At 35.6% G+C, this 22,059-nt stretch overlaps 1 protein-coding gene and 3 pseudogenes across 1 annotated transcript; 1 reads left to right on the top strand and 3 right to left on the bottom strand.

Annotated features, from left to right (window-relative positions):
- The first annotated feature begins 3,720 nt into the window (after positions 1-3,720).
- Positions 3,721-4,695, top strand: LOC130834065 (olfactory receptor 6C1-like). The gene has a single exon (XM_057704157.1). The coding sequence runs from the start codon at positions 3,721-3,723 to the stop codon at positions 4,693-4,695; it is 975 nt and encodes a 324-aa protein (XP_057560140.1).
- Positions 4,696-9,463: 4,768 nt separating this feature from the next.
- Positions 9,464-11,224, bottom strand: LOC130834066 (olfactory receptor 6C6-like; annotated as a pseudogene).
- Positions 11,225-13,168: 1,944 nt separating this feature from the next.
- LOC130834067 (olfactory receptor 6C74-like) lies at positions 13,169-13,722 on the bottom strand (annotated as a pseudogene).
- A 4,963-nt stretch (positions 13,723-18,685) lies between these two features.
- Positions 18,686-19,394, bottom strand: LOC130833689 (prolyl hydroxylase EGLN3-like; annotated as a pseudogene).
- Between the last annotated feature and the right edge of the window lie 2,665 nt (positions 19,395-22,059).

Consider the following 22,059-nt stretch of genomic DNA (forward strand, 5'->3'; position numbering starts at 1 on the left):
TGTTCCACCTCTGTGTTAGCAACTTGTGTACCATGGTGTACATTATGAATATCAGCTCTACCTCACAGAGCTGTCGAGTTAATCTGGGAAAGCAAATAGTAAACAAATATTTGTAAATAAAATGAGTGTTATAAGAATGGACTTGCAGGTGCAATCAGTATAGTGCTTGGGAACCAACCTAGTCTAGTCTAGAGAAGTAGAGAAATATAGAGAAAGTGTTTGTTCTTGTTTTTAGCTCAAATCTAAAGAATTATTAGGCATTAGTTTAGCACATTATTGGAGCAGCAGTGCAGGTGTGATGGTAAATTCCAGACTAGAGATACATCAAATGTGCGGGTTTATAGCTAAAGAAGTGTGACATCTTCAAACATGCAGAGAAATCACTTATGGCTGAAATACAGCCAGCAGAGAAATTAAAGCAGTATGGTAGTGGAGGAAAGACCCAGCAGAGTTAAAAGAGAGACTTAGCAAGATAGATTTTGATTTGAAATCTAGACATCATTGAAAGCAGGTGGAGAAAGTACTCTTTGCAATCAGAGAGATGCCTGTTCAAATCCAGGAGTGCCACTTAAAATCTCTAGTCTAATTTACCCTTTCTCAATACTATATTGTGTTTCTGTGACAATTACAGTGATTAAATGTAAAGAGGCTAAACTAATACAAGGCATTCCAACATGTTTGTTTAGTGCCAAAGAGACCATCAGAGAACTCAGCAGGAACCTGGGTTGACTTTCCTAATCATATGATTGAATAAGGCCAAGCCATCTAGGAACTCTGCAGGCATGGACTACAGCAGTTCTATGACATTACAGTGATGTGACACAGGGAAGAAAATAGGACAACAGGATATTCATATAAATGGCATTCGTATGAATAACATTATGCATAAGTTAAATGCCTTTTATACCAATACAAACAACATTCAAGAATTGGGAATCACATGAATCATATGAGGGAAAAGAATCAAGTCATAAATGAAGTTAGCAGAATGTCTTGGAAAGAACATACAGACTTGGAGAGTGATTTAGGTGATTATTGTTTTCCCTTCATTATTCCCATTCGTATTGGTTGGTGCTCTGATCTGACTGACTTGATCTGACTCACCTTTTTCATTAGGAAAAAAGCAAGGTCATTTTTTTCCCAGAAGACTCAGAGAAACAGAATTCTGAACTAATTGTAAGACTATTCGAAGGCACTCTTAAACTAACAATGTGAAAATAATCAAAATTGATTCTTCGCATGAGTTTTTTTCATGCAGTCATGATGAAGTTCTTACGTGGTATTAGATGTCAGCAAACACAGTCAAGAGTGGAATGAATCATTCTAGAAAAAAGTTAAGGTTGTTTTAAAATCAAAATTTACCTAAGATATAGAATTCAGCCAATATTCCGTTCTCTTCTGTGACAAACTAACCTAGTGTATGAACCAAATACCAAGAAAAAGATTGTCGAGGGAGAGGAAAAGATAAAGCATTGGAAACCTGTGCAGATGCTGAAGGTTCAAATTGCCTGGAGGATATATGTGTTCGCAGCATTCCTTATGATGTCTTAGGAGTCTTAACATAAGAAGAGAGAATTCAGTACACATACAGAATACGGGAAGCTAATTTATGTTTCCAGTTCTACTGTGGAATTTAGGGAGCTTCCTACCCACTTCTCACACTTTATATAAAATAAGGAAAACAATTTAATACACACTTAAATATTGTTGCTTCTTTAAATTGGAGAATTTGGGGCATGCTGGTGCTCTTTTCTCAAAGAAGCCATCCTTACAATTTATGGAGGAATGGCAGAGGTGTCCTGAAAATCATTTCGTTATTTTATGTAACACAATGGCAAGCATTTGTTTATTGAATAGGTTAATTTTCACTTTCAATGAGCTACAAGCCTGATTTGACAATGAGATATCCAAGACATTAGAAAGCATTAAAAAAGAAAGGGACAGAAGGGAATATGAAGCTTGTTATCCAAAGTTCCACAGGACTAGGGGAAAGAACGTGGATGAGTCATTAGGAAGGAAAGTCTGAAATGATGTTTTAGAGACTTGGGTATATTCTACATTACTTCACCAAAAACATCGCAGGAGTGGTTGAAGGACAGATCATATCCCAGAAATGGTTTACAGATCGGAGTCACACATAACTGTTAACTCCAGAGGCTTCTTCATTGAGAACAATGACTTTCATGTTTGTAAATATCTATCATGAAATTGAATTGCCATACATTTGTCTACAGAATATGGAATTGTAATGCCTTTTTCTTGTAAGTGCTCTTAAACTATTTTTTTGTAGTTCCTGAGGATTAGCAAAAGGAAATGTTCATTTTCTTGTGAATTGTACATGCTTTCCCAGTACTGTAACATTGGCCACCATCCATCTCAGTGGGAATTTTCCTTAAATCAACAGCAGCTACACTTTTTGCTGTACAGTGATGTGAGTAAAAACAGGGCACAGGCATGAAAGAGAAAAAAACTGGAGAGATTTCACAGTATTATTATGCATTATACAAAACAAACCTGTATCTTGAAATTAACTATTCTATTGCAAAAACTTCTGACACTGGAATGTAAACTTTAATGAGAAGTCACAGAATGAGTGATATGAAAATGAACTGGTTCAATTTACTGAGGGAACCCTTAGCTTCCTTTGAAAATAAATACATTTTTATTATCATTACTGTTATTTAGGAAGACAAAATAAAAGACTTTCATTGCTGTTTCTCAGATGACTCCAAGGTGCTAGAAAAAGAGAGCTTCTATTAAGGCAATATTAATGTAGATGAAAGGAAAAATATAAAAATATACAATAGGATAGAAAACAGAATATATATAGAAAGACAATACTAATATCATGTAGATGGGAGAAATTTTGAAGAAAAAAAGTGTTCTCTGGAAGATAATGTTTTATTATATATGTTCATACAATTTGGTTTACTTATTGCATGACAGAGACCCAACCTACCAAACACCTACTCTTCCTCCTCTGTACTCTAATATCTGAGGAGGTCACGGCAGTGAATCCATTATCTGTGGCTTCAGGTGAGGAGTAGGAGCCTGGGAAGGTGAATGTGAGTCAGAGTGAAAACTTAGAAATCTGTCACGTTGTTAAAGATTTAACTCCAATGACTTTCATTTTGAAGACATACCTGTCTGAGTGACCTTTTTCCTAACAAATCTGGCTTTTCCATATTACACTAGTAAATACTAACACAGGAAATTAAATGACAGAAATTAGGATATGAGATGCTTTTACTGGGGTTGAAGAAAAGACAAGAAGTTTTCCAAGGGGATGGGAATCCTGTAGGGGAGGCTTTTAAAAAGTCAACAGGTATCATTTCTATTCCTTTATTTCCTAGGATTTAGAAAAACCTAGGTTATAATCCCTGCTTTTCCTATTTAGGCTATGTGATTTGGATAAGATTTTTAAAAACATTTTTAGCCTGGTTCCAATCTGTAAAAATAGAAATTTTATAGAGAAATATTCTACATGAAACACAAAGCCTGACATATTGGGAAAACCTACTTTAAAGCAAGTTATCTATTTTCATTAACTTGTTTTAAAAATCTGCTGAATTAAATTAGCGTGGCCTAATAAATTTACTTCCAGGGACAAATCCCAGTGCTATCCGTGGATAATTCCCTTTTCTTTAAGTCTTCTCTTTGTGTTTTCTCCTGAAGTATATGCCCCCCCCGCCCCAAAAAAAAAAAGAGAGTGAGAGAGAAATGAGAAACCACACAGAAATGACAGAGTTTGTCCTCCTGGGACTGTCCAATGACCCACAGCTTCAGGCTGTGATCCTTGTCTTCCTGCTCATCACCTACATGCTCAGCATCATGGGGAACCTGACCATTATCACCCTGACCCTACTGGATCCCCACCTCCAGACCCCCATGCATTTCTTCCTCAGAAATTTCTCCCTATTAGAAGTGTCCTTCACCACTGTCAGTATACCCAAGTTCCTGGGCACCATCATTTCAGGAGATAAAACCATTTCTTTTCACGATTGTATGGCTCAGTTATTTTTTTTCATTCTCCTGGGAGTCACTGAGATTTACCTTCTGGCTGCCATATCCTATGACCATTACATTGCCATCTGCAAACCTCTGCATTACACGACCATCATGAACCACAGAGTCTGTGCACTGCTTGTCTTGGCTTCTTGGCTGGCTTCACTCTTAATCATATTCCCGTCACTCCTGCTCTTCATACAGCCCAATTACTGTAAGTCCAATGCTATCAACCATTTTACTTGCGATTATTTCCCCTTATTGTGCCTTTCTTGTTCAGACACAGAATTCCTAGAGATACTGGGCTTTTCCTGTGCTGTGTTTACTCTAATGTTCACTTTGGCATTGATAATTCTGTCCTACACATGTAGCATCAGAACAATTTTGAGGATCCCTTCTACTAGTCAGAGGACAAAGGCCTTTTCCACGTGTTCTTCCCACATGACAGTCATCTCCATCTCTTATGCCAGCTGCATTTTCATGTACATTAATCCATCAGCAAAGGATAGAGTGTCTTTGAGCAAGGGAGTGGCTGTGCTAAACACCTCAGTAGCCCCCATGTTGAGCCCCTTTATTTACAGCCTAAGGAATCAGCAAGTCAAGCGAGCCTTCATGGACATGGTAGGAACATTGTATTTTTCTCAAGCAAATGGAAAAATAAGACTGCTGTTTCATAAATTAGAGGTGTAATACAGAACAATTAAATTAAAATCCAGGTTTTTCAAAATCTATTAATTTCCACATAGCCTCCCTAGGATTGCTTTTCATTGTTTTACTTTTGGCCAGTGGTTTATGGGGGATATTTCATATGTAGATTTTCTTTTTTCCAATCAAATTTGAATTCTTCATGTATGTAAATGTATTTGTATCTATTTATCTATCATCTATCTATCTATCTATATCTATCTATCTGTTATCTATCATCTATCTATCTATCTATCTATCATCTATCTATCATCTATCTATTTTTTTTTCCTTTCAAATTGCAATCCTTCTCTTATTTACTTTCCTGCCTTTGGGCTAGTCTTTCCAGTCTATGACTATGAGACTAACCGCATTTCCTTCTTCAAAACATTTTTAATTCCATCTTTTTCACACTAACTCTTAGAAAATTAAAGACAGAGAGTAAGAGGCAGAGCAGGAGAACACAAGAAAGAACTGTGTTTTATGATTTCACCAGGAAAGTCTTTCTAGAAATTCATCATTTTAACCTTAGTTTTAATTAACTACACAAAGACCATAATACTGTCCTTAGTATATTGTGGCCCACTTAGTAACTATGTGAAAAACAGTACAACTAAAAGAATAGTGTAATTACATTTTCTTGAGAAATCAAAAACTTTTCTCATTACCTAGTTTAAACTTTTCTTTTCTATATAATTTACCAATTCAAAAAACTATTATGGATTGCTATATATACATTACTAATAAGAAAAAAAATCAAATTGTACACTTTTAAATATGTGCAATTTATTGTAATGTCAAAAACAAAAACAAAAACAAAACAAAACTATTATGAATAAATTGTTCCTTAGGGAAAACTATGAAATAACTCCCCACCCCTTTTTGGGACCTCCATAATTAACATATATACCATAACAATTCTTTTTAAAAGCCAAAAGAAATAAATATTACTGGATACCAAATATGACTACATTTGATGTGGTTAGTTGTATATTTAAATAAATGCTTAATGTTAAACTGGTCTTTTTGATGGCTGTGTTTTTATAACTTTCTTATATTTGTGACTACTTTGAGACAACTTACACATACAATTCATTTAATTGTCTCTTGAAATGATACGCCTAATCAGTAGGAATAAAGACACTAACAATGTCAAAATTTTACTAAAGATAAAATTGAGATTTTTTTTGGTAAAAAATGCTAATTTTAAGCATTAGAGTATGGGATTATATGGAAAATGTACTGATTAGAATTCATATGATGATCATACAAGATCATGCAATTCTGGCCCTGAGCTTTTTTTTCTGTTTTCCATGAAGTCAAAAACTGAAATAATAATGAAGGTTACTCAAACTCATCCTACAGTTTTTAACCATTTCTCTAGAAAGAGTGTAATCATAATTTGTTGAGCCAAATTCTTCCTGATATTCATGCACTGTACTCAGTTGAGAGACTCAGGTCTATGATTTGCTGAAAAACAAACAAAACAATTTATAAAAATATACTGAAGAGTTTTCCAGTTTGCAAGGAAGTCATGGAGTTACTATTGCTTTCCCTGATGCCGAAACTATCATTTCTAAGCTTACTTAGAAACATTTGAAAATACTGAAGCTTAGACTAATTGATGGTTGTAACTCTGTACAACTCCTTAGTGGTTATTGTAAATGTCTGCAATCTGTATGAGCACTTTGACTATTAATATCAGAGGTCAACACACTTATTCTGTAAAGGGCACTATACTAATAATTTAGAATTTTCAGGCCATAGTGTCCCTGATACAACTACTCAACTCTCTGCCTTTGCGGTGTGAATGCAGCTGTAAACAATGTGTAAATGAATGACTCAATACAGCTTTAAACAAGAATAGGTGGCAGGCCAAATTTGGCCCATGGACCATAGATTGTCCCCCTACCTTCCATTTTAAACTTTTCCATAAAAATTGACCATATTTTATTTCTTATTTAACATAAGGTAATTTGTCTCAAATGGGAAAATTCAATAATAGAGGTAAGATTTTAAAATTTAACTTCCAACTTCTATTTTTTTTTTATTATGAAGGTGAATGAGCACAATTTATAAAATATTTCCAGAGGAAAAGATGAGGTAAACATTTCTAACTCATTATTGGACTTTTGTATTGTTCTTTTTTTTTAAATTAATTAATTTTATTGGCTATGTTGGGTCTTTGTTGCTGCACGCGGGCTTTCTCTAGTTGTGGTGAGTGGGGGCTACTCTTCCTTGTGGTGCACGGGCTTCTCATTTTGGTGGCCTCTCTCATTGCAGAGCATGGGCTCCAGGTGTATGGGCTTCAGTAGTTGCAGTACATGGGCTCAGTAGTTGTGGCTCAAGGGCTCTAGAGCACAGGCTCAATAGTTGTGGTGCATGGGCTTAGTTGCTCTGCGGCATGGACTTTTATATTGTTCTTGATATCAAAAGATAATATAAGACACAAAAAATCACCAGCAATTTGACTGATAAATTAGAAGATAAAGTACTAAAGTAATTATTAAAATGAGTATTTCATGTTAAATAGGATATTATCCCAAAGGTAATTTATCTTTAGAAAATGTATTTGTGGGATTTGCCACATTAAAATATTAAAGATGAAAAAAAAGGTTAAAAAAAGTAAATCACGCAGCATCTGATAAAATGCAATGACCCTTCATGATTTTTAAAAGTCTCTTAGTAAAATAGAACAGAATATTGTTTCAGTAGCATAAAAGACCTGACTAGATCATTACAACTAGATATACTATATGCTCCTTCTTTGGCTCTAATTTGAACAAGTCAACATATAACGACGTTTTGGGACAATTGGGTACCTATGAGTGTGGATAAGGTGATAAATGATACCAAAGATTTTTTTGCTAATTTTGCTAGCTTGGAAATTGCATCATGGTTAGGCCAAAAAAAAAAGAGTATTTTAGGAATTCATACTGAAAATATACAGGACTGAAAAAGTATGCTCTTTAAGTTCTGGTTTAAAATATACCAACAAAATTGTAATCAACTTTTAAAAGACAGGTAAATATAAAAAAGTTTTCATATTTATTGAATCTGCTTGATCTGTACACGACCTATTTCACCAATTCTCTATCCCAGTGTATATTTGAAATTATAATTTAAAAGTTACAGCAAACATCATTCTTAATGTTTTAAACTGTAGCCACAGACTTGAAAAATCAGTTATAAGATGAGAATGACCACTATCACTGCTTTTATTCAATACTCTGTTGGAAATTCTATCCAGGGAACTTGCACAAGAAATATAAATGTATTTAAAAGTATTGGAAAGGAAGAAACAAAAAATCATTATTTGCAAATGCTATGATTTTCCTCCTAGGGCCTCAGTGTACTTAAATGTTTCTTAAACAAGAAAATCTCCTCTTCCAGATATCTGTATGGTTAGCACCCTCCCTTCCTTCAGGTCTCTGTCCAAATGTCATCTCAGTAAGCCCCACTGCCCCATGACACTGTTTACAATTATAGTAGCTCCCACTTCCAAGGCTTTTCAGTTTTCTCTTCCTTTACGAAATGTTTATTAATGTATGAATACTATTAATGTATAAATACTATTAATGTATAAATACTATATAGTTTAGCAAAGATTAATAAAACTAAAAGTTTGTTCTTTGAGAAGATAAACAAAATTGATAAAACTTTAGCCAGACTCATCAAGAAAAAAAAAGGGAGAGGACTCAAATCAATAAAATTAGAAACGAAAAAAGAGAAATCACAACTGACACTGCAGAAATACAAAGGATCATAAGAGACTGCTACAAGCAATTCTATGCCAAGAAAATAGACAACCTGGAAGAAATGGACAAATTCTTGGAAAGGTACAACTTTCCAAGACTGAACCAGGAAGAAATAGAAAATATAAACAGACCTACCACAAATAATGAAATTGAAACTGTGATTAAAAATCTTTCAACAAACAAAAGTCCAGGACTAGATGGCTTTACAGGTGAATGCAATCTAACATTTAAAGAAAATTCAGTCAAACATTTAAAGAAGAGCTAACACCTATCTGCTCAAACTCTTCCAAAAATTTGCAGAGGGAGGAATGCTCCTAAATTCATTCTATGAGGCCACCGTCACCCTGGTACCAAAACCAGACAAAGATATATATAAAAAAAAAAATTACAGACCAATATTACTGATGAACATAGATGCAAAATTCCTCAACCAAATACTAGCAAACAGAATCCAACAATACATTAAAAGGATCATAAACCATGATCAAGTGTGATTTATCCATAGGATTTATCCCAGGGATGCAAGGATTCTTCAATATATGTAAATCAATGTGATACACCACATTAACAAACTAAAGAATAAAAACTATATGATCATCTCAACAGATGCAGAAAGAGCTTTTGACAAAATTCAACACCCATCAATGATAAAAGCTCTCCAGAAAGTGAGCATAGAGGGAACCTACCTGAACATAATAAAGGCTATATATGACAAACCCACACCAAACATCATTCTCAATGGTGAAACACTGAAAGTACGTGATACTATCATTGTTGAGAAAAGATACTCCTAGACAAAATGGGATTTATGATTCTGTATTGAAGGAGGCAGTTTACTATTGAAGAGCAAAACAATCTAATCGGAAAGAATAGAGAGAAGTACAGAGATTAGGAAAGCTGAATAAACCCAATGTGATATGAATGAATGAGGGGAAAGACGGCAGAGATATAATATTAATGAATTGAAAATTGTATTCAATTCCCCCATTCATGTTCCAAAAGCAACTTGTTTATATCTACATTTTTGTCTCATTTGTTTGAAAATAACAAAACCTTTGAGGTGCATCTTTGAGAGCTTCTTTCACCTTCTTTACCCTTAGGGGGTAAATGAAGGGGTTTAGTAAAGGAGCAACAGAGGTATTGAGCACAGCTACACCTTTGGTTAAAGTCATGCTTTCCTTTGCTGATGGTTTCATATACATAAAAATACATCTCCCATAAGTCATAGAGACAACAACCAGGTGGAAAAGGCCTTTGTTTGTTGTTGAACAGAAAGGAATTTTAGAATAGTTTTCATGATGTAGGAGAGGACCACCAACAGCAAAGTGACTACTAGTGTCACCATGGCTAATACAAAAGATACTAATTCTAGGAGACGTGTATCTGCTCAGGAGAGCTGTAGGATAGAAGTGTCACAGAGGAAGTGATCAATTATTTTGGAAGCACAGAAATCCAGCTTAAGTCCCAAGACCAAAGGAGGAAGTATAATTAAGAAGCCAGGGCTTCCTAGGTGGCGCAGTGGTTGAGAATCCGCCTGCCAATGCAGGGGACACGGGTTCCATCCCTGCTCCAGGAAGATCCCACAAGCTGCGGAGCAACTAAGCCCATGTGCTACAACTATTGAGCCTGTGCTTTAGAGCCTGTGAGCCACAACTATTGAGCCCATGTGCTGCAACTACTGAAGCCCACCCACCTAGAGCCTGAGCTCTACAACAGGAGAAGCCACGGCAATGAGGAGCCCGCGCACCACAACAGAGCCCCCACTCACTGCAACTAAAAAGAAAGCCCAGGCACAGCAAAAAAGACCCAACACAGCCAATAAAATAATAAATAAATACATAAATAAATTTATAAAAAAAAAAACAATAAGCAAGTTACCCAAGAGCTGAGTACAAGCTCATAGCACACATTGCTGTTCATAATGACTGGGTAATGCAATTGTTTGCAGATGGCAACATAGTGGTCATAGGACATGGCAGCCAGAAGGTAAAATTCTGTAGCTCCTAATAGAAGAAAAAAGAATAATTATGTTGCACAACCATTGTAGGAAATTGTTTTGTCTCCAGTCAGAAGGCTTATCAAGACTCATGGAATGCAGACAGTTGTGAATGAAATCTCTAAGAAGGAGAAATTTCGAAGGAAGAAATACATTGGAATCTTGAGCCGGGGATCCAGCAAGATGAGGAGGATGATGTTGAAGTTCCCCATCAGGCTCAAGATGTAGTTGAAAAATAGATACAGGAAAATCACAATTTGAAATTGCAGGTCATCTGTCAGTCCTAAGATAATGATTTCCATTGACTGGTCCTTCACTTTTTTTTTCTCTTATCAAAGTTAGAGAAAACAGAAACTAAATTACAATTTAGAAAAGTTTTCTTCATTCTCAGTCATAGAATATTCCATTTTCAGCAACATTTATATGTGCAAATATTGTCTCACATCTACTTTGATTCCATCAAAATGAACATAAGTCAGTCTAATGTCAGTCATGTATATAAACACTGAGATTTTTCTTTTGTCAAGAGTTAAGTAATTCTTCTTACCACTTAATAGAGGACTGAGTCATTTGAAATTTAGCCCCACAGTTTAATCATTGACCTTACCCTAACAGACTGCTTATGTGTTCATATTTTCTCTTTTCTGAATTTAGCAAATATCTCAAATAATTTTTACACCATTTATTCACCATCAAATTCCACTTCTATTTCTTTCTTACTTTTTTTAGTATTATTTATTTTTTCAGTTCTTTTTTTACCTCCACCTGCTTGTCTCTCCATATACTTTATGAGTGGCCTTTAAATTCAACACTGAAAATTCTCAGTAAATCATTAACAATGTCTTAAATCTGTATGACTTAGGGAATAAAACAGAAAAACTAAAGTTAGGGTTCCAATTTTAATCTTTCTTTTACTTTATTCAACATATAATAATCATATTACTTTCCTCAATGCTCTGCAGATTACATTTAGAAACCCTATCATTTCATTTGAATATAAAATGATTTTAAGTATGGTTACAATTCTTGTCATTGACCAGTGTTACAGCAATGATTCACAGTTACTAATTGTGATTTTGTTTTTGCTAACTATATAGTTTGTAGTAGAGCAAGACTACTTTATCGTAGCCAATTTTCACAATTGGTAGGCAGTATTCAAAAAAAATTTTTCCTTTATTCCTCTTAAAATATAAGCTATCAGAGAAAAAATCAAATGTGACATAAGGATTTTCTTTTCCTTCCAATTAAATGTATTCAAATATATTCTTCTACTTTTCTAGATAACAATATTATTCTTTATTTAAACATATTCCTTTTAAAGTTACTAAATCACTAGAATCTTGGTTTTAAACATATGTGAAACATATCAGTTTTAATATGTTTACTGTTTTCTGTTCATGAATAATATGGTAGTCCTTGAGTTCCAACATAAAAATATTTCTATTGGGTTGTCACTAAGTTTTCCCATAATCACTTTCCTTCCATTATGTTCAAATCTGAATCTACATTTTTTATTCATTATTTGTAAAATTTTTATAACATGGTGGGCTAAATGTATCAGGTAAAAGCATTACTTTTTATTTCATTATTGTTTCCTATTTTTTATAATCTTCTGAGTTTCACTAAATATACTAATTATCTCTTACCTTGATGTGCACGTAAATGTGTTTGTTAAAGTTCCTCAAGATGTAGAGTAGTTGCTCTCTAATTTTTGCTCCATGATTCATCCAATGCAACTAGAAATTCATGGAGTTAAATAAAGAAAATGTATCTGAGACATCTGTATATTGAGAGAGAGGCCCAGGCAAAAGCCAGCACTAGCTTCCAGAGAGAAGCTTGTAAAAAATACATAATATAATGGCATATGTAAATATATATTATTTGAAACATAAAAACATATGCTATTATATTTCATATATACATAGTAAAGTTTCCTAGAAATTTTTACTTCTCCATCAAACAGATCAAATAATACAATTTAAAGACAAATTTAATATCTTACTTATACTCTTCCAACTCTATGGCAACCAGTGTAAGTAAAGTTTAAAAAAAAAGTCTGAAAAGGCCAGATTATAAAAACACTTAAAGAGTTTGAACAGCATTTTGTATGCAATATCTATCCATGCAAAAGTTCTTAAAGGAAAGTGCCATGGTTGATTCACATTTTAGAAAGAATTCTAACAGCAATGTGAAAGATGAGTAAGAGACCAAAGGCAGGAAGGGTATTTAAGGGACAGCTGATATTCCTTGCATCCAGCTTTTCTTAACACTCATTCAATATACATTAGTGAAACACAAATTGTTAGAGAGTCTGTGACCACCAATAATAAGCTGATTAGGTGATCAAATCTAGGTAGAGTACAAAATCTAGAGTACATAGAATACATGCCGAATTGACTCTGTGAATCTCAGAACCGTGGAAACGAACATGGGCAATTGAAGTCCCAATTTGTCTCACAGTGAGTAAACTTTGAAAGGAAATCGATAGAAGTACCGTCTAAAAAGACAAATGAATATGAGCATAAATAAGAAATATCTTTTATAAGTGCTCTCAGCATAAGGGAAAAATAGTGAGGATCAGACTGGAGAGTTTTAGGCAAGACACGGTGAAAATTGTAAGTCAAGAAAGATAGGTAATATTATGTGGAATGAGAACATTGAAGAGATGTGTAACACACTCCACCCTTGATTTATATTACTCATAACCTCAGTTGTACAATGTTGTTCACTTCATTGAGAAGACCCCAATCTTTTGGATCATGTGCTTAAAATCATCTTTCTCTTGTCTGTTTCTCAGTGTATCAATGAAGGGTTTCAACAAGGGGGCAATAGAAGTACTGAGCAGAAGTACCCCTTTATTTAAAGACACTCTTTCCTTAGCAGAGGGTTTCACATACATGAAGACGCAGCTGCCATGAGAAATGGAGACATCCACCGTGTGAGAAGAACACACGGGAAAAGGATTTTTTCTTTTAAGAAGAAAGCATCTTCAGAATAGTTTTGGTGTTTGTGTAGGAGAGAATCATCAACACTGGGGTAACGGGAGCATCAAAATGACTGAGAGAAGCATCGTTAATTCTATTTATCTGTGTCTATGCAGGAGAGTTGTAATATAGGAGAGACATCACAGAAGAAATGATCTACAGTGTTGGCTGCACAGAAATCAAGCTGGAGACCCACAAGGAGTGGTGGGAAAATTATTATGACACCAGCCAGCCATGAAGCAATGACTAGCAAGTTGCAGACTCTGTCACTCATGTTCGTGGTATAATGCAGGGGTTGCAGATGGCCACACAATGGTTATAGGACATCACAGCCAGAAAACAAATTCAGCTGCACCCAAGATAATGGTAAAACACAGCTGTGCTGCACAACTGTTGTAAGAAATGGACTTATCACCTGTTGCCATATTGACAGGGGATTTGGGGATGTAGAAACTTGTGAATGAGATTTCTAAATTGAGAAATTTTGGAGGAAGAAATACATGGTTATCTTCCAAAAAGATGGGGAAAAAAATAGCTAAGTTGCACTGAACTCTGAGAAATTGTTTAGTCCTTGGTCACAGTGGTTATCAGGAATTTAGGGATATATACTAGTGTGAATGAGATTTCCAAGAAAGAGACATTTTGGAGGAAGAAATACATTAAAATCTTTAGGTAGGGACTCAGCAGGGTAAAATGGAAAAGTTCCCCATCATGCTCAACATGGTACTTGCAAAATAGAAAAAGAAAAATAACATTATAATAATTTGCAGTAAAATTTCTTTCGTCTGCCCAAGCCACATGATTTCTATCTCTTGTGACTGTTTCTCATTTATTTTTTATGAATCTTAGCCAAAACAGAACATAACAGAAGAACAACAGGAACAAAAGAGTAAGAATGACGGAAGTAGTAATAACAGTTTGTTTTTTTTTTTAAATAGGCTGACATCCAAAGAGAGACACTTCCGCAGAATCCTATCCAAGAGAAAGGTTTTTTGGTTTGCTTCTTTTTTTTTCCCCTGCATAAAATGCTACATGATAGCTAGTCATGGAACCATTGGCTTAGAGATGATCGTATCCTAAGAGATATCCCCTTTTTATGAACTTGTATAGTTCCTCTTTGCCAAACACAATTTAACTGATTGTTTCCAATATGACTGCTTACTATACAAATATTTTAAGAGTTAGGGAAGGTAAGTTATTTAAATTATACTTTCTCTTTTTTTTCTATTAAAATAGAGTTGATTTACACTGTTGTTTCAGTTTCAACTGTACAGCATAGTGATCCAGCATTTTTGCAAATTACATTCCATTATAGATATTACAAGATAATGGGTATAAGTCCCTGTGCTATATCCTTGTTGCTTATCTATTTTTATATAATAGTTTTTATCTGTTACAATTAATCCCATACAGCTAATTTGTCCCTACTCCCTTCCCTCTGCTCACTAACCAAAACTTTGTTTCCTATATCTGTGAGTATATTTCTATTTTGCATAGACATACATTTGTAGTACTTTTTATATTCCACATAAAATATCATAATATTTGTCTTTGTCTTATATCACTAAGCATAATATTCTCTAGGTCCATTATGATAGGGACAGAGTAATGGGACAAAGTAGGTGGTTGAATAGTTAATCCCACTAGGATTGTAAATAGAAAAAAGCATGAGACGCCCCTGTAAGCTAATGATTACTCAAGAAAGCAGGTCTGCTTAACCACAAAACCAAGCAGGCTTGCTTAGCAACAAAACCATGCAACACAAGCATGAGACATGCTCCAAAACAATAAAACAATGGTGGCATGAGATCCACATCCCGCCCAGTGAGCTCAGTAAGTTAATGATCCCGAGGACACGCCCTCTGAACACATTAAAAAAAACCAATAATTTATGGAAAGGTGCTCTTTGTACAGAGACCTGAAATAATTTTTACAGTCCTGGCTTGACCACGTAGGGACAAGAAAGTCCCCTGCCCAACCTGGAGGAAGAGCTGATGATGGTAGCATGAGGTCAACTCAAGAAAGACAAAGAAGATCCTTTCCCCCTCCCCACCTTTCCTTTGATTATAAAAATGTAACCCACTAAGTTCTCGGCACGTCACCCTCTTACCCGCCCACTTGTAAGCCTCACAAGTGTCCTATTCTAATACATCACTTCTTACCTATCACTTTGCCTCTTGCTGAATTCTTTCTGGGCTGAGACATAAAGGACCAGGCTCCTTGGAGCCCCCTGAAACCACACCTATCCGTTTCAATTACATTGTTGCAAAAGGCAATATTTCTGATTTACACCTTCTAATGGCAAAAAAGAAAAGAAAAATGATTGAAAAACATTCTAGATTTCAGTGTGCACTATAATCCACATTCCAAAAGCTTTCCATCAGCAATAGATGTTTAAGTCCATGTTGCATCTGCAAATGTTTTATTTTTACATTTCATTTTTTACCCAGTTTCCAAAATTAACTCATAAACTCATAAACCCTGAATAGTATTTATTTACTTTATTCAACACAGAGAAACCCCTTTTGTCTTTTATATTTTAATCATTTCTGAATTTTCAGTTTCTCTCTTTGGCGTGCGGATTATTTCAAGCTGAAACAAATCAAGACCCAAAAGACTCAGGAAAAAAATTTTGATCTGCTCCATAACTGCCTAAAAGAATGTAGATGGAGGATATATTCCACAAAGGAAGGTATCACCATAGGTAAGTGTAGTGTGAACTAGGTGGTCGATAGGGAGGAGCATAGCAAAGCCTGTTGCTTAAAATTCCTCTCTGTGTCCCATTTTCAATGCATGACCCAGCAAACATTTGTTTACCAACTATTTGCTTTTCCATCGACATGTCATTTGCCTTCCTCCCCTTTGAAGTATCAAACCACTATCCCTAACGTTCTCTTTTGTTTTTAGCCGAAGATGGTATTTAAGGTGAGATCTTTGACTATTTTGGTGAGTTACAGAATTTTCCTGGATTTCTCTCCTGTATACATGTTTTTAAATTTTTGTTTGATTTTCTCCTGCTAGTCTGGCTCATGTCAATTTAATTCTTAGACCAGCCAGAAAAGCCTAGAAGATTAGAGGAAAGTTTATTTCTTTCTGACTGGATCAACCTACCTACGTACTTATTTAAACGTTTTGATACTCAGTTCAAAAAAATGAGTTGATGCTTTCCAAAAACTATTTTATATATGGAAAGAGGAATAATATAGGAAAGCTAAATAAAAGAGAAATAAAAAAAAATGCTTTCCTTAATTTCATCTTCCTTATGATACATACAGGGATATGTACCACTTATAAATTAGAATTTATTCAACTCCTTAATTGTGGTACAAACCATAAGAAATAAATCTGTACATTGGGTGATTTTCAAAATCAGGGTCAGCACAATTAATATGCTGTTCAATTCTTAATGAGGCAGTGGTTTTCAATAGTTTCTTATGAGCCTTATTGTACTATTTTTGGAAACATCTTTATTACTTTTAATTCTTTCAGTTCTACATTTCCTTTACACTCAAATATTTATTTTGCCATTTAAAAGATGACCATATTTACCCAAACAGACCCTCTTTATTTTTTCTTTATTTTAAGACAGGAGAGTGAGGTTATTCAACAAGTATTTACTGAGCCCTTTCTATGTGTCAGGCACTGTTTTAGGTGCAGGGAACACATTCCATTGATTAAAAACATACAAAAATCCATGTCTTCATTGTGCTTACACTCTAGTGGAAGGATACAAAACAATGAAGATAATAAGAACATGACATAGTAAGTTAGAAGGTGGTGAGAACTACAGAAAAAAAAAAAAATAGAGCACTTGTGATAATGCAGACAAGTCTTATCCAGAAATTTTCCGAAACCAGACACAAGCAAAAATATGCTTCTTTTTTTTTTTTTGGAAAGTTTATATATCTGTAAGTGACAAAAGAAAATATTTCTGGCCCCTTATTGTTCATGGGATTTTCAAGTAAGAAATTACAGGGATTTTAAAATATGAAAATAGGCCTGAAAACTAACAAGAGTAACGTCATAAAATAGGCCCTCATTAGAAAGTTCTTAAGGCAGCAGAAGCTGTGTTTACTGCAGTAGTAGAACTTTCCACAGTTCTAGCAAATCCATGATTCTGGCCACACTGCCAACCACAGTGGGTCTGGAGAGTCAAATCTGTTGAAAGGGGCCATTAGGGATGGAAAATGTTGAAGAACTCAAGCAGCTTTTCACGACTTTTTGTTCTAGTCCCATTTCTTTTTTAAAATACAGCACCCTAGTTTTTGTGATTTTCTTATTTTGTTAATGAAGAAGGGAGAGCTCATTAAAAAGGAAAACTGAAAAATATGAATGCTCACATTTCAAACTCCATCTCCAATCTCAAATTGTTCATGATGAACACATTTATTGTTTATTGGTAGACCCAGGTCTTTTGACACCATTATCAGAGGTTGTTGGCTCTAAAGTACCAGGAAGACATCCCCGCCCCCCGATTTAAATTCAAATTTCATTTCAACAAACCTACCCAAATGATTAATATCTAGTTTTTGCCTCTGAGGAATTAGGTCCCTCCAAGTAAGAAATGGAAACAGAAAGTAAATGGTGTTGTCATCCTTGATCAGAACATCGTATTTTCAGCAAAATGGGGCAGAGGCAGAAAGTCCAGGTTGCTAGATGAGGAAAAAGGAGTGTCCACCCACAGGATACTTAGAAATTGATGACGATGACAGTAGCCCTTTCTGAGGTAATAATGTCATTAGGTTGTGATCATTCTCCACAAACCCCAAGAGCCGTGAATTAAGAACATCTGGAAATTGTTCAGATGACACAAATTTGTTTTTCCTGCTGTTAAGGCTTCAGTAATGCTTCGCAGTGGCATCTGGCACCATTTTATTTCTTTGCAAACCTCCTCCTTCAAATCCAGGAATGTATGTAAAGTGCAAGTAAGATTCATTCCCTCGCCTGTGCTTGCAGGTTCTCTGTTTGATAGCCAGGATTACCAAATCTATCAATTAAACCACTGGCCAGCTAGGTCTTCTGCAGGTATTTCTGGAGTTAGCAAATGAGTCCATCTGGCAAAGAGAGTGTCTGAAGGTGGATGCAGTCTTGACAAGAAAACACAAAGTACCATAGGAAAGAGAGGGATGTGATTGATACAAGCAGTAGGGGATTCTCATCACCGACTCACTGAGGAAGAAGCCTTTTTTGGATCTCAACTCTTGAAGTAAATTCAGGAACCAATAAAATGAATGATGCCACGGAATTTCAGAGCAGGGTCAGTCCTCAGTGAGGACAAGCTCACTTTTCCTAGTTAAATTCCTGAATTTCTTTTTGGCTTCTGCCCTTTGTCAGCATCAAACCATCATGGCATATCTGGTTGCCTAGGAAGGCTGCACTTCATGTGGGTTCCTGCAGTCTGACCAGAAGAACAAGAGTCTGTCAAAAATGGGCTCCATGTCCTCTGTGAATGATTTGCCTTCTGGAAATATTTGCAGGATCCCATCATGGAGCTTAACATCCCAATTTTTGTTCAGAGAGTAGATGCAGGTGATGCAGAGGCTGTCACCGTTGGTGTTGCCTACATGTGGAACACAACCTGTTCAGTTTCCTGGGTAGCATGCCACTATCCCCTTGGACCTTTGCTTGAGGTAGTACTTGCCCAGCCAGCAACCTCAGTACAGACCAGCCTGTGGATGAGGGACAAGAGGAAGCCAATGGCCTCTGAGATTTCCTCTTTGCCCCTGATCCACATGATCTGGTTACCAGGCAAGTGCAGCTTGGAGATGCCTGTGTCAGGCCAGGCCAGGTATCTGTCCCACAGGGCTCAGTTGCAGTGCAGCTGCTTGACATGCTCCAGGGCACAGTCACTGACCACCTAGACCAGAATTTATCCATGTAGCAGAAGCCGACCTCGTGCAGACAGGGCATGATGTACTCCAGCGCGATTTTCTCCAGATCCAGCCCCATGTTGTGTCCCAGGGGCATCTCGCCTGCAGAGTCAAGCTCAGGGACCTCAAGGGTGCACCTAGAGAAGAAGAGACCTACTCACCAGCCCAGCAGAGGTGCAGGGAACTTGGCCCAGGGTTCAGCTCTCAGTGGCTGCCATGGTCCCAGAGCCACCGCAGTGCCAGGGAGAGGGGAAGGTTGCTCACGAACCCTGGGGAGGATGGATCCTGTTCAGGGACCAGGGGCTACAGGACTCAGCACAATTGGCCCACCCAGGAGTCTGAGAACCCCTTGGAAACTGCAGAGCTACCGCTGGTGCCATGGCACTACAGGCTGGGAGAGCCAAACAGGCCTTTTTAAATATGTTCTAACACAATTATACTGAAAGGTAAACTTGTTGAAAACTGTTGATTCCTTTATTTATCCATGTAATTGCCTATATGAATTTTACATTGTTATTTAACTCTTTCTTATTCTAAGTACTTTAGAACTAACATTTCTATGATGTACTTAACTGCTCTCTCTAAAGTCCCAATTTAAGCATCTGTTAGGACAATTTTTAATTTTAATTTCTCCATTTTTCTTAATCCACCTTCGTGTATTATTTTTCTCCTATTCTCCTAATCATTACTTTTATTCAATGCTATTATAAATCTTTTATTAATCATTACATAATTCATTACTTCTCAATTGGAGTACTAAAAACTAAGCTTTCTTGAGTTTAAAATTTTCAATTCTATTTGTTAGCTCTGTGTCTTTCAAGGTGATCTTTCCATACTGAGCTATCTGTTGCTCCTATACAAAAGGCTAATAATAATTATTATATCACACAGTTGTTTCTAGAGTTGCATATAAAACACCTACAACTGCTTGCAATTTAGTGAGTAGTCAACAAAATAAGGGTTCAATTTTATATAATATTTATTGTTCAGCCTCCCTCACTTGAGCAGAAAAGCTGAAGCATTTCATAGGAAAACATTTCAGCATTTCAAGTGGAAGCTCTCTTAAGAAGTAAATAGTATATGTATTTAAGCCAGGATGTGGAAGCAACCTAAATGCCCATCAACAGATGAATGGATAAAGAAGATGTGGCACATATATACAATGGAATATTACTTAGCCATAAAAAGGAATGAAATTGAATTATTTGTAGTGAGGTGGATGGAGCCAGAGTCTGTCATACAGAGTGAAATAAGCCAGAAAGAGAAAAACAAATCCCGTATGCTAACTCGTATATATGGAATCTAAAAAAAAATGGTATTGATGAACCCAGTGACAGAGCAAGAATAAAGATGCAGATGTAGAGAATGGACTTGAGGACATGGCCGGGTGGGGGGGCAAAGGGGAAGCTGGGATGAAGTGAGAGAGTAGCATTGACATATATACACTACCATATGTAAAATAGATAGCTAGTGGGAAGCTGCTGTATAATACAGGGATATTAACTCGATGATAGGTGATGACTTAGAGGGGTGGGATAGGGAGGGTGGGAGGCAGTCGAGGAAGGGAGAGGATATGGGGATATATGTATAAATACAGCTGATTCACTTTGTTGTACAGCAAAAACTGGCACAACAGTGTAAAGCAATTATATTCCAATAAAGAGTCTAAAAAAAAGAAAGTCAGGTCACTTTTTCAAGATTCAATGGAAAAAAATAAAAAAAACACAACACTATTAAACTACATCAGGATTAAGAATCCAAAAGTCAATGGTAATGGTTGCATTAGATGTAATGTGAGGTAGTATGTCATAGACGAACCAATGTAGCAGAGAAGAAAATGATGTAACTTTAAGCTGCCAGGGAATGGGATGAGTGGGAATGGTGAAGTCTGTTTAGAAGTTCTAGACCTTATTAAAAGTCATAGAATATCCTTTATGGTAAACAACTAGTAGATGACAGACATTTAAAAGTATATAATTAAAGCATTTCATAATTTTACCGGGAAAGTGCTTTTTTCTTTTTGTTTTTTAAGCAAACCCAACCTGGTTGGCACACAGCAGTATCAAAAGTAAAAGGAATATTGAGAGAGCCTTAGATTTTCTTGTGTTGGATTGTCTCAATATATGTGTTTTTTTCACTTTCTGTGCCCTTAAAGTTTTTAAAAGATAGATAGTGCTCAGGGATTAATAGATCTATTGTTTCAAAATAGAGCATATAAACGATCAAGGGGAACATGTAACATTGTTTAAATAACCATCATTACTGAAATCATACTCATGACTCATGTATCTTTTAAAAGCTAAATCGTTAATAAATTGTCCAGAAACCTGGAAAATTGTCCTGTCACTTACATACTATGTCTATTTTCCTACCTGGCTATATTTAATTCTGCTCTTTTAGAGAGTATTTTTCAAAAGTATTTTATTCAAATCAAGAGCATAGTTAAAATCAAAAGGAAATGAGAAAGAAATTGTACCCTAATGCACACAATTTCTTTAGAAAAATCATGAAACATGATTTGTATCTATGAAAACATCTTTTTATTATGTTTAACATTTTAAAATATTGGTCATGACACAGAAATTGCTCTGAACCTTCCAAATTGTGTTTATGACCAACCCATCAAAATCCTATAAGGAAATATTTAGATTATTCTACTATTTTGGTTTCCCTTGTAGGATATATCACTATATATCTATATATCTTTATTTATGAAAACCCGAAAGAATAAATTCATTGAGTTAGCATTGTTTTCCTTAATA

The sequence above is a fragment of the Hippopotamus amphibius genome, chromosome 12, assembly GCF_030028045.1.
Source record: "Hippopotamus amphibius kiboko isolate mHipAmp2 chromosome 12, mHipAmp2.hap2, whole genome shotgun sequence".
Classification (NCBI taxonomy): domain Eukaryota; kingdom Metazoa; phylum Chordata; class Mammalia; order Artiodactyla; family Hippopotamidae; genus Hippopotamus; species Hippopotamus amphibius.

Bases quoted from the DNA above. Each gene is read 5' to 3' on its own strand.
- LOC130834065 (XM_057704157.1), top strand. From the start codon at position 3,721: ATGAGAAACCACACAGAAATGACAGAGTTTGTCCTCCTGGGACTGTCC.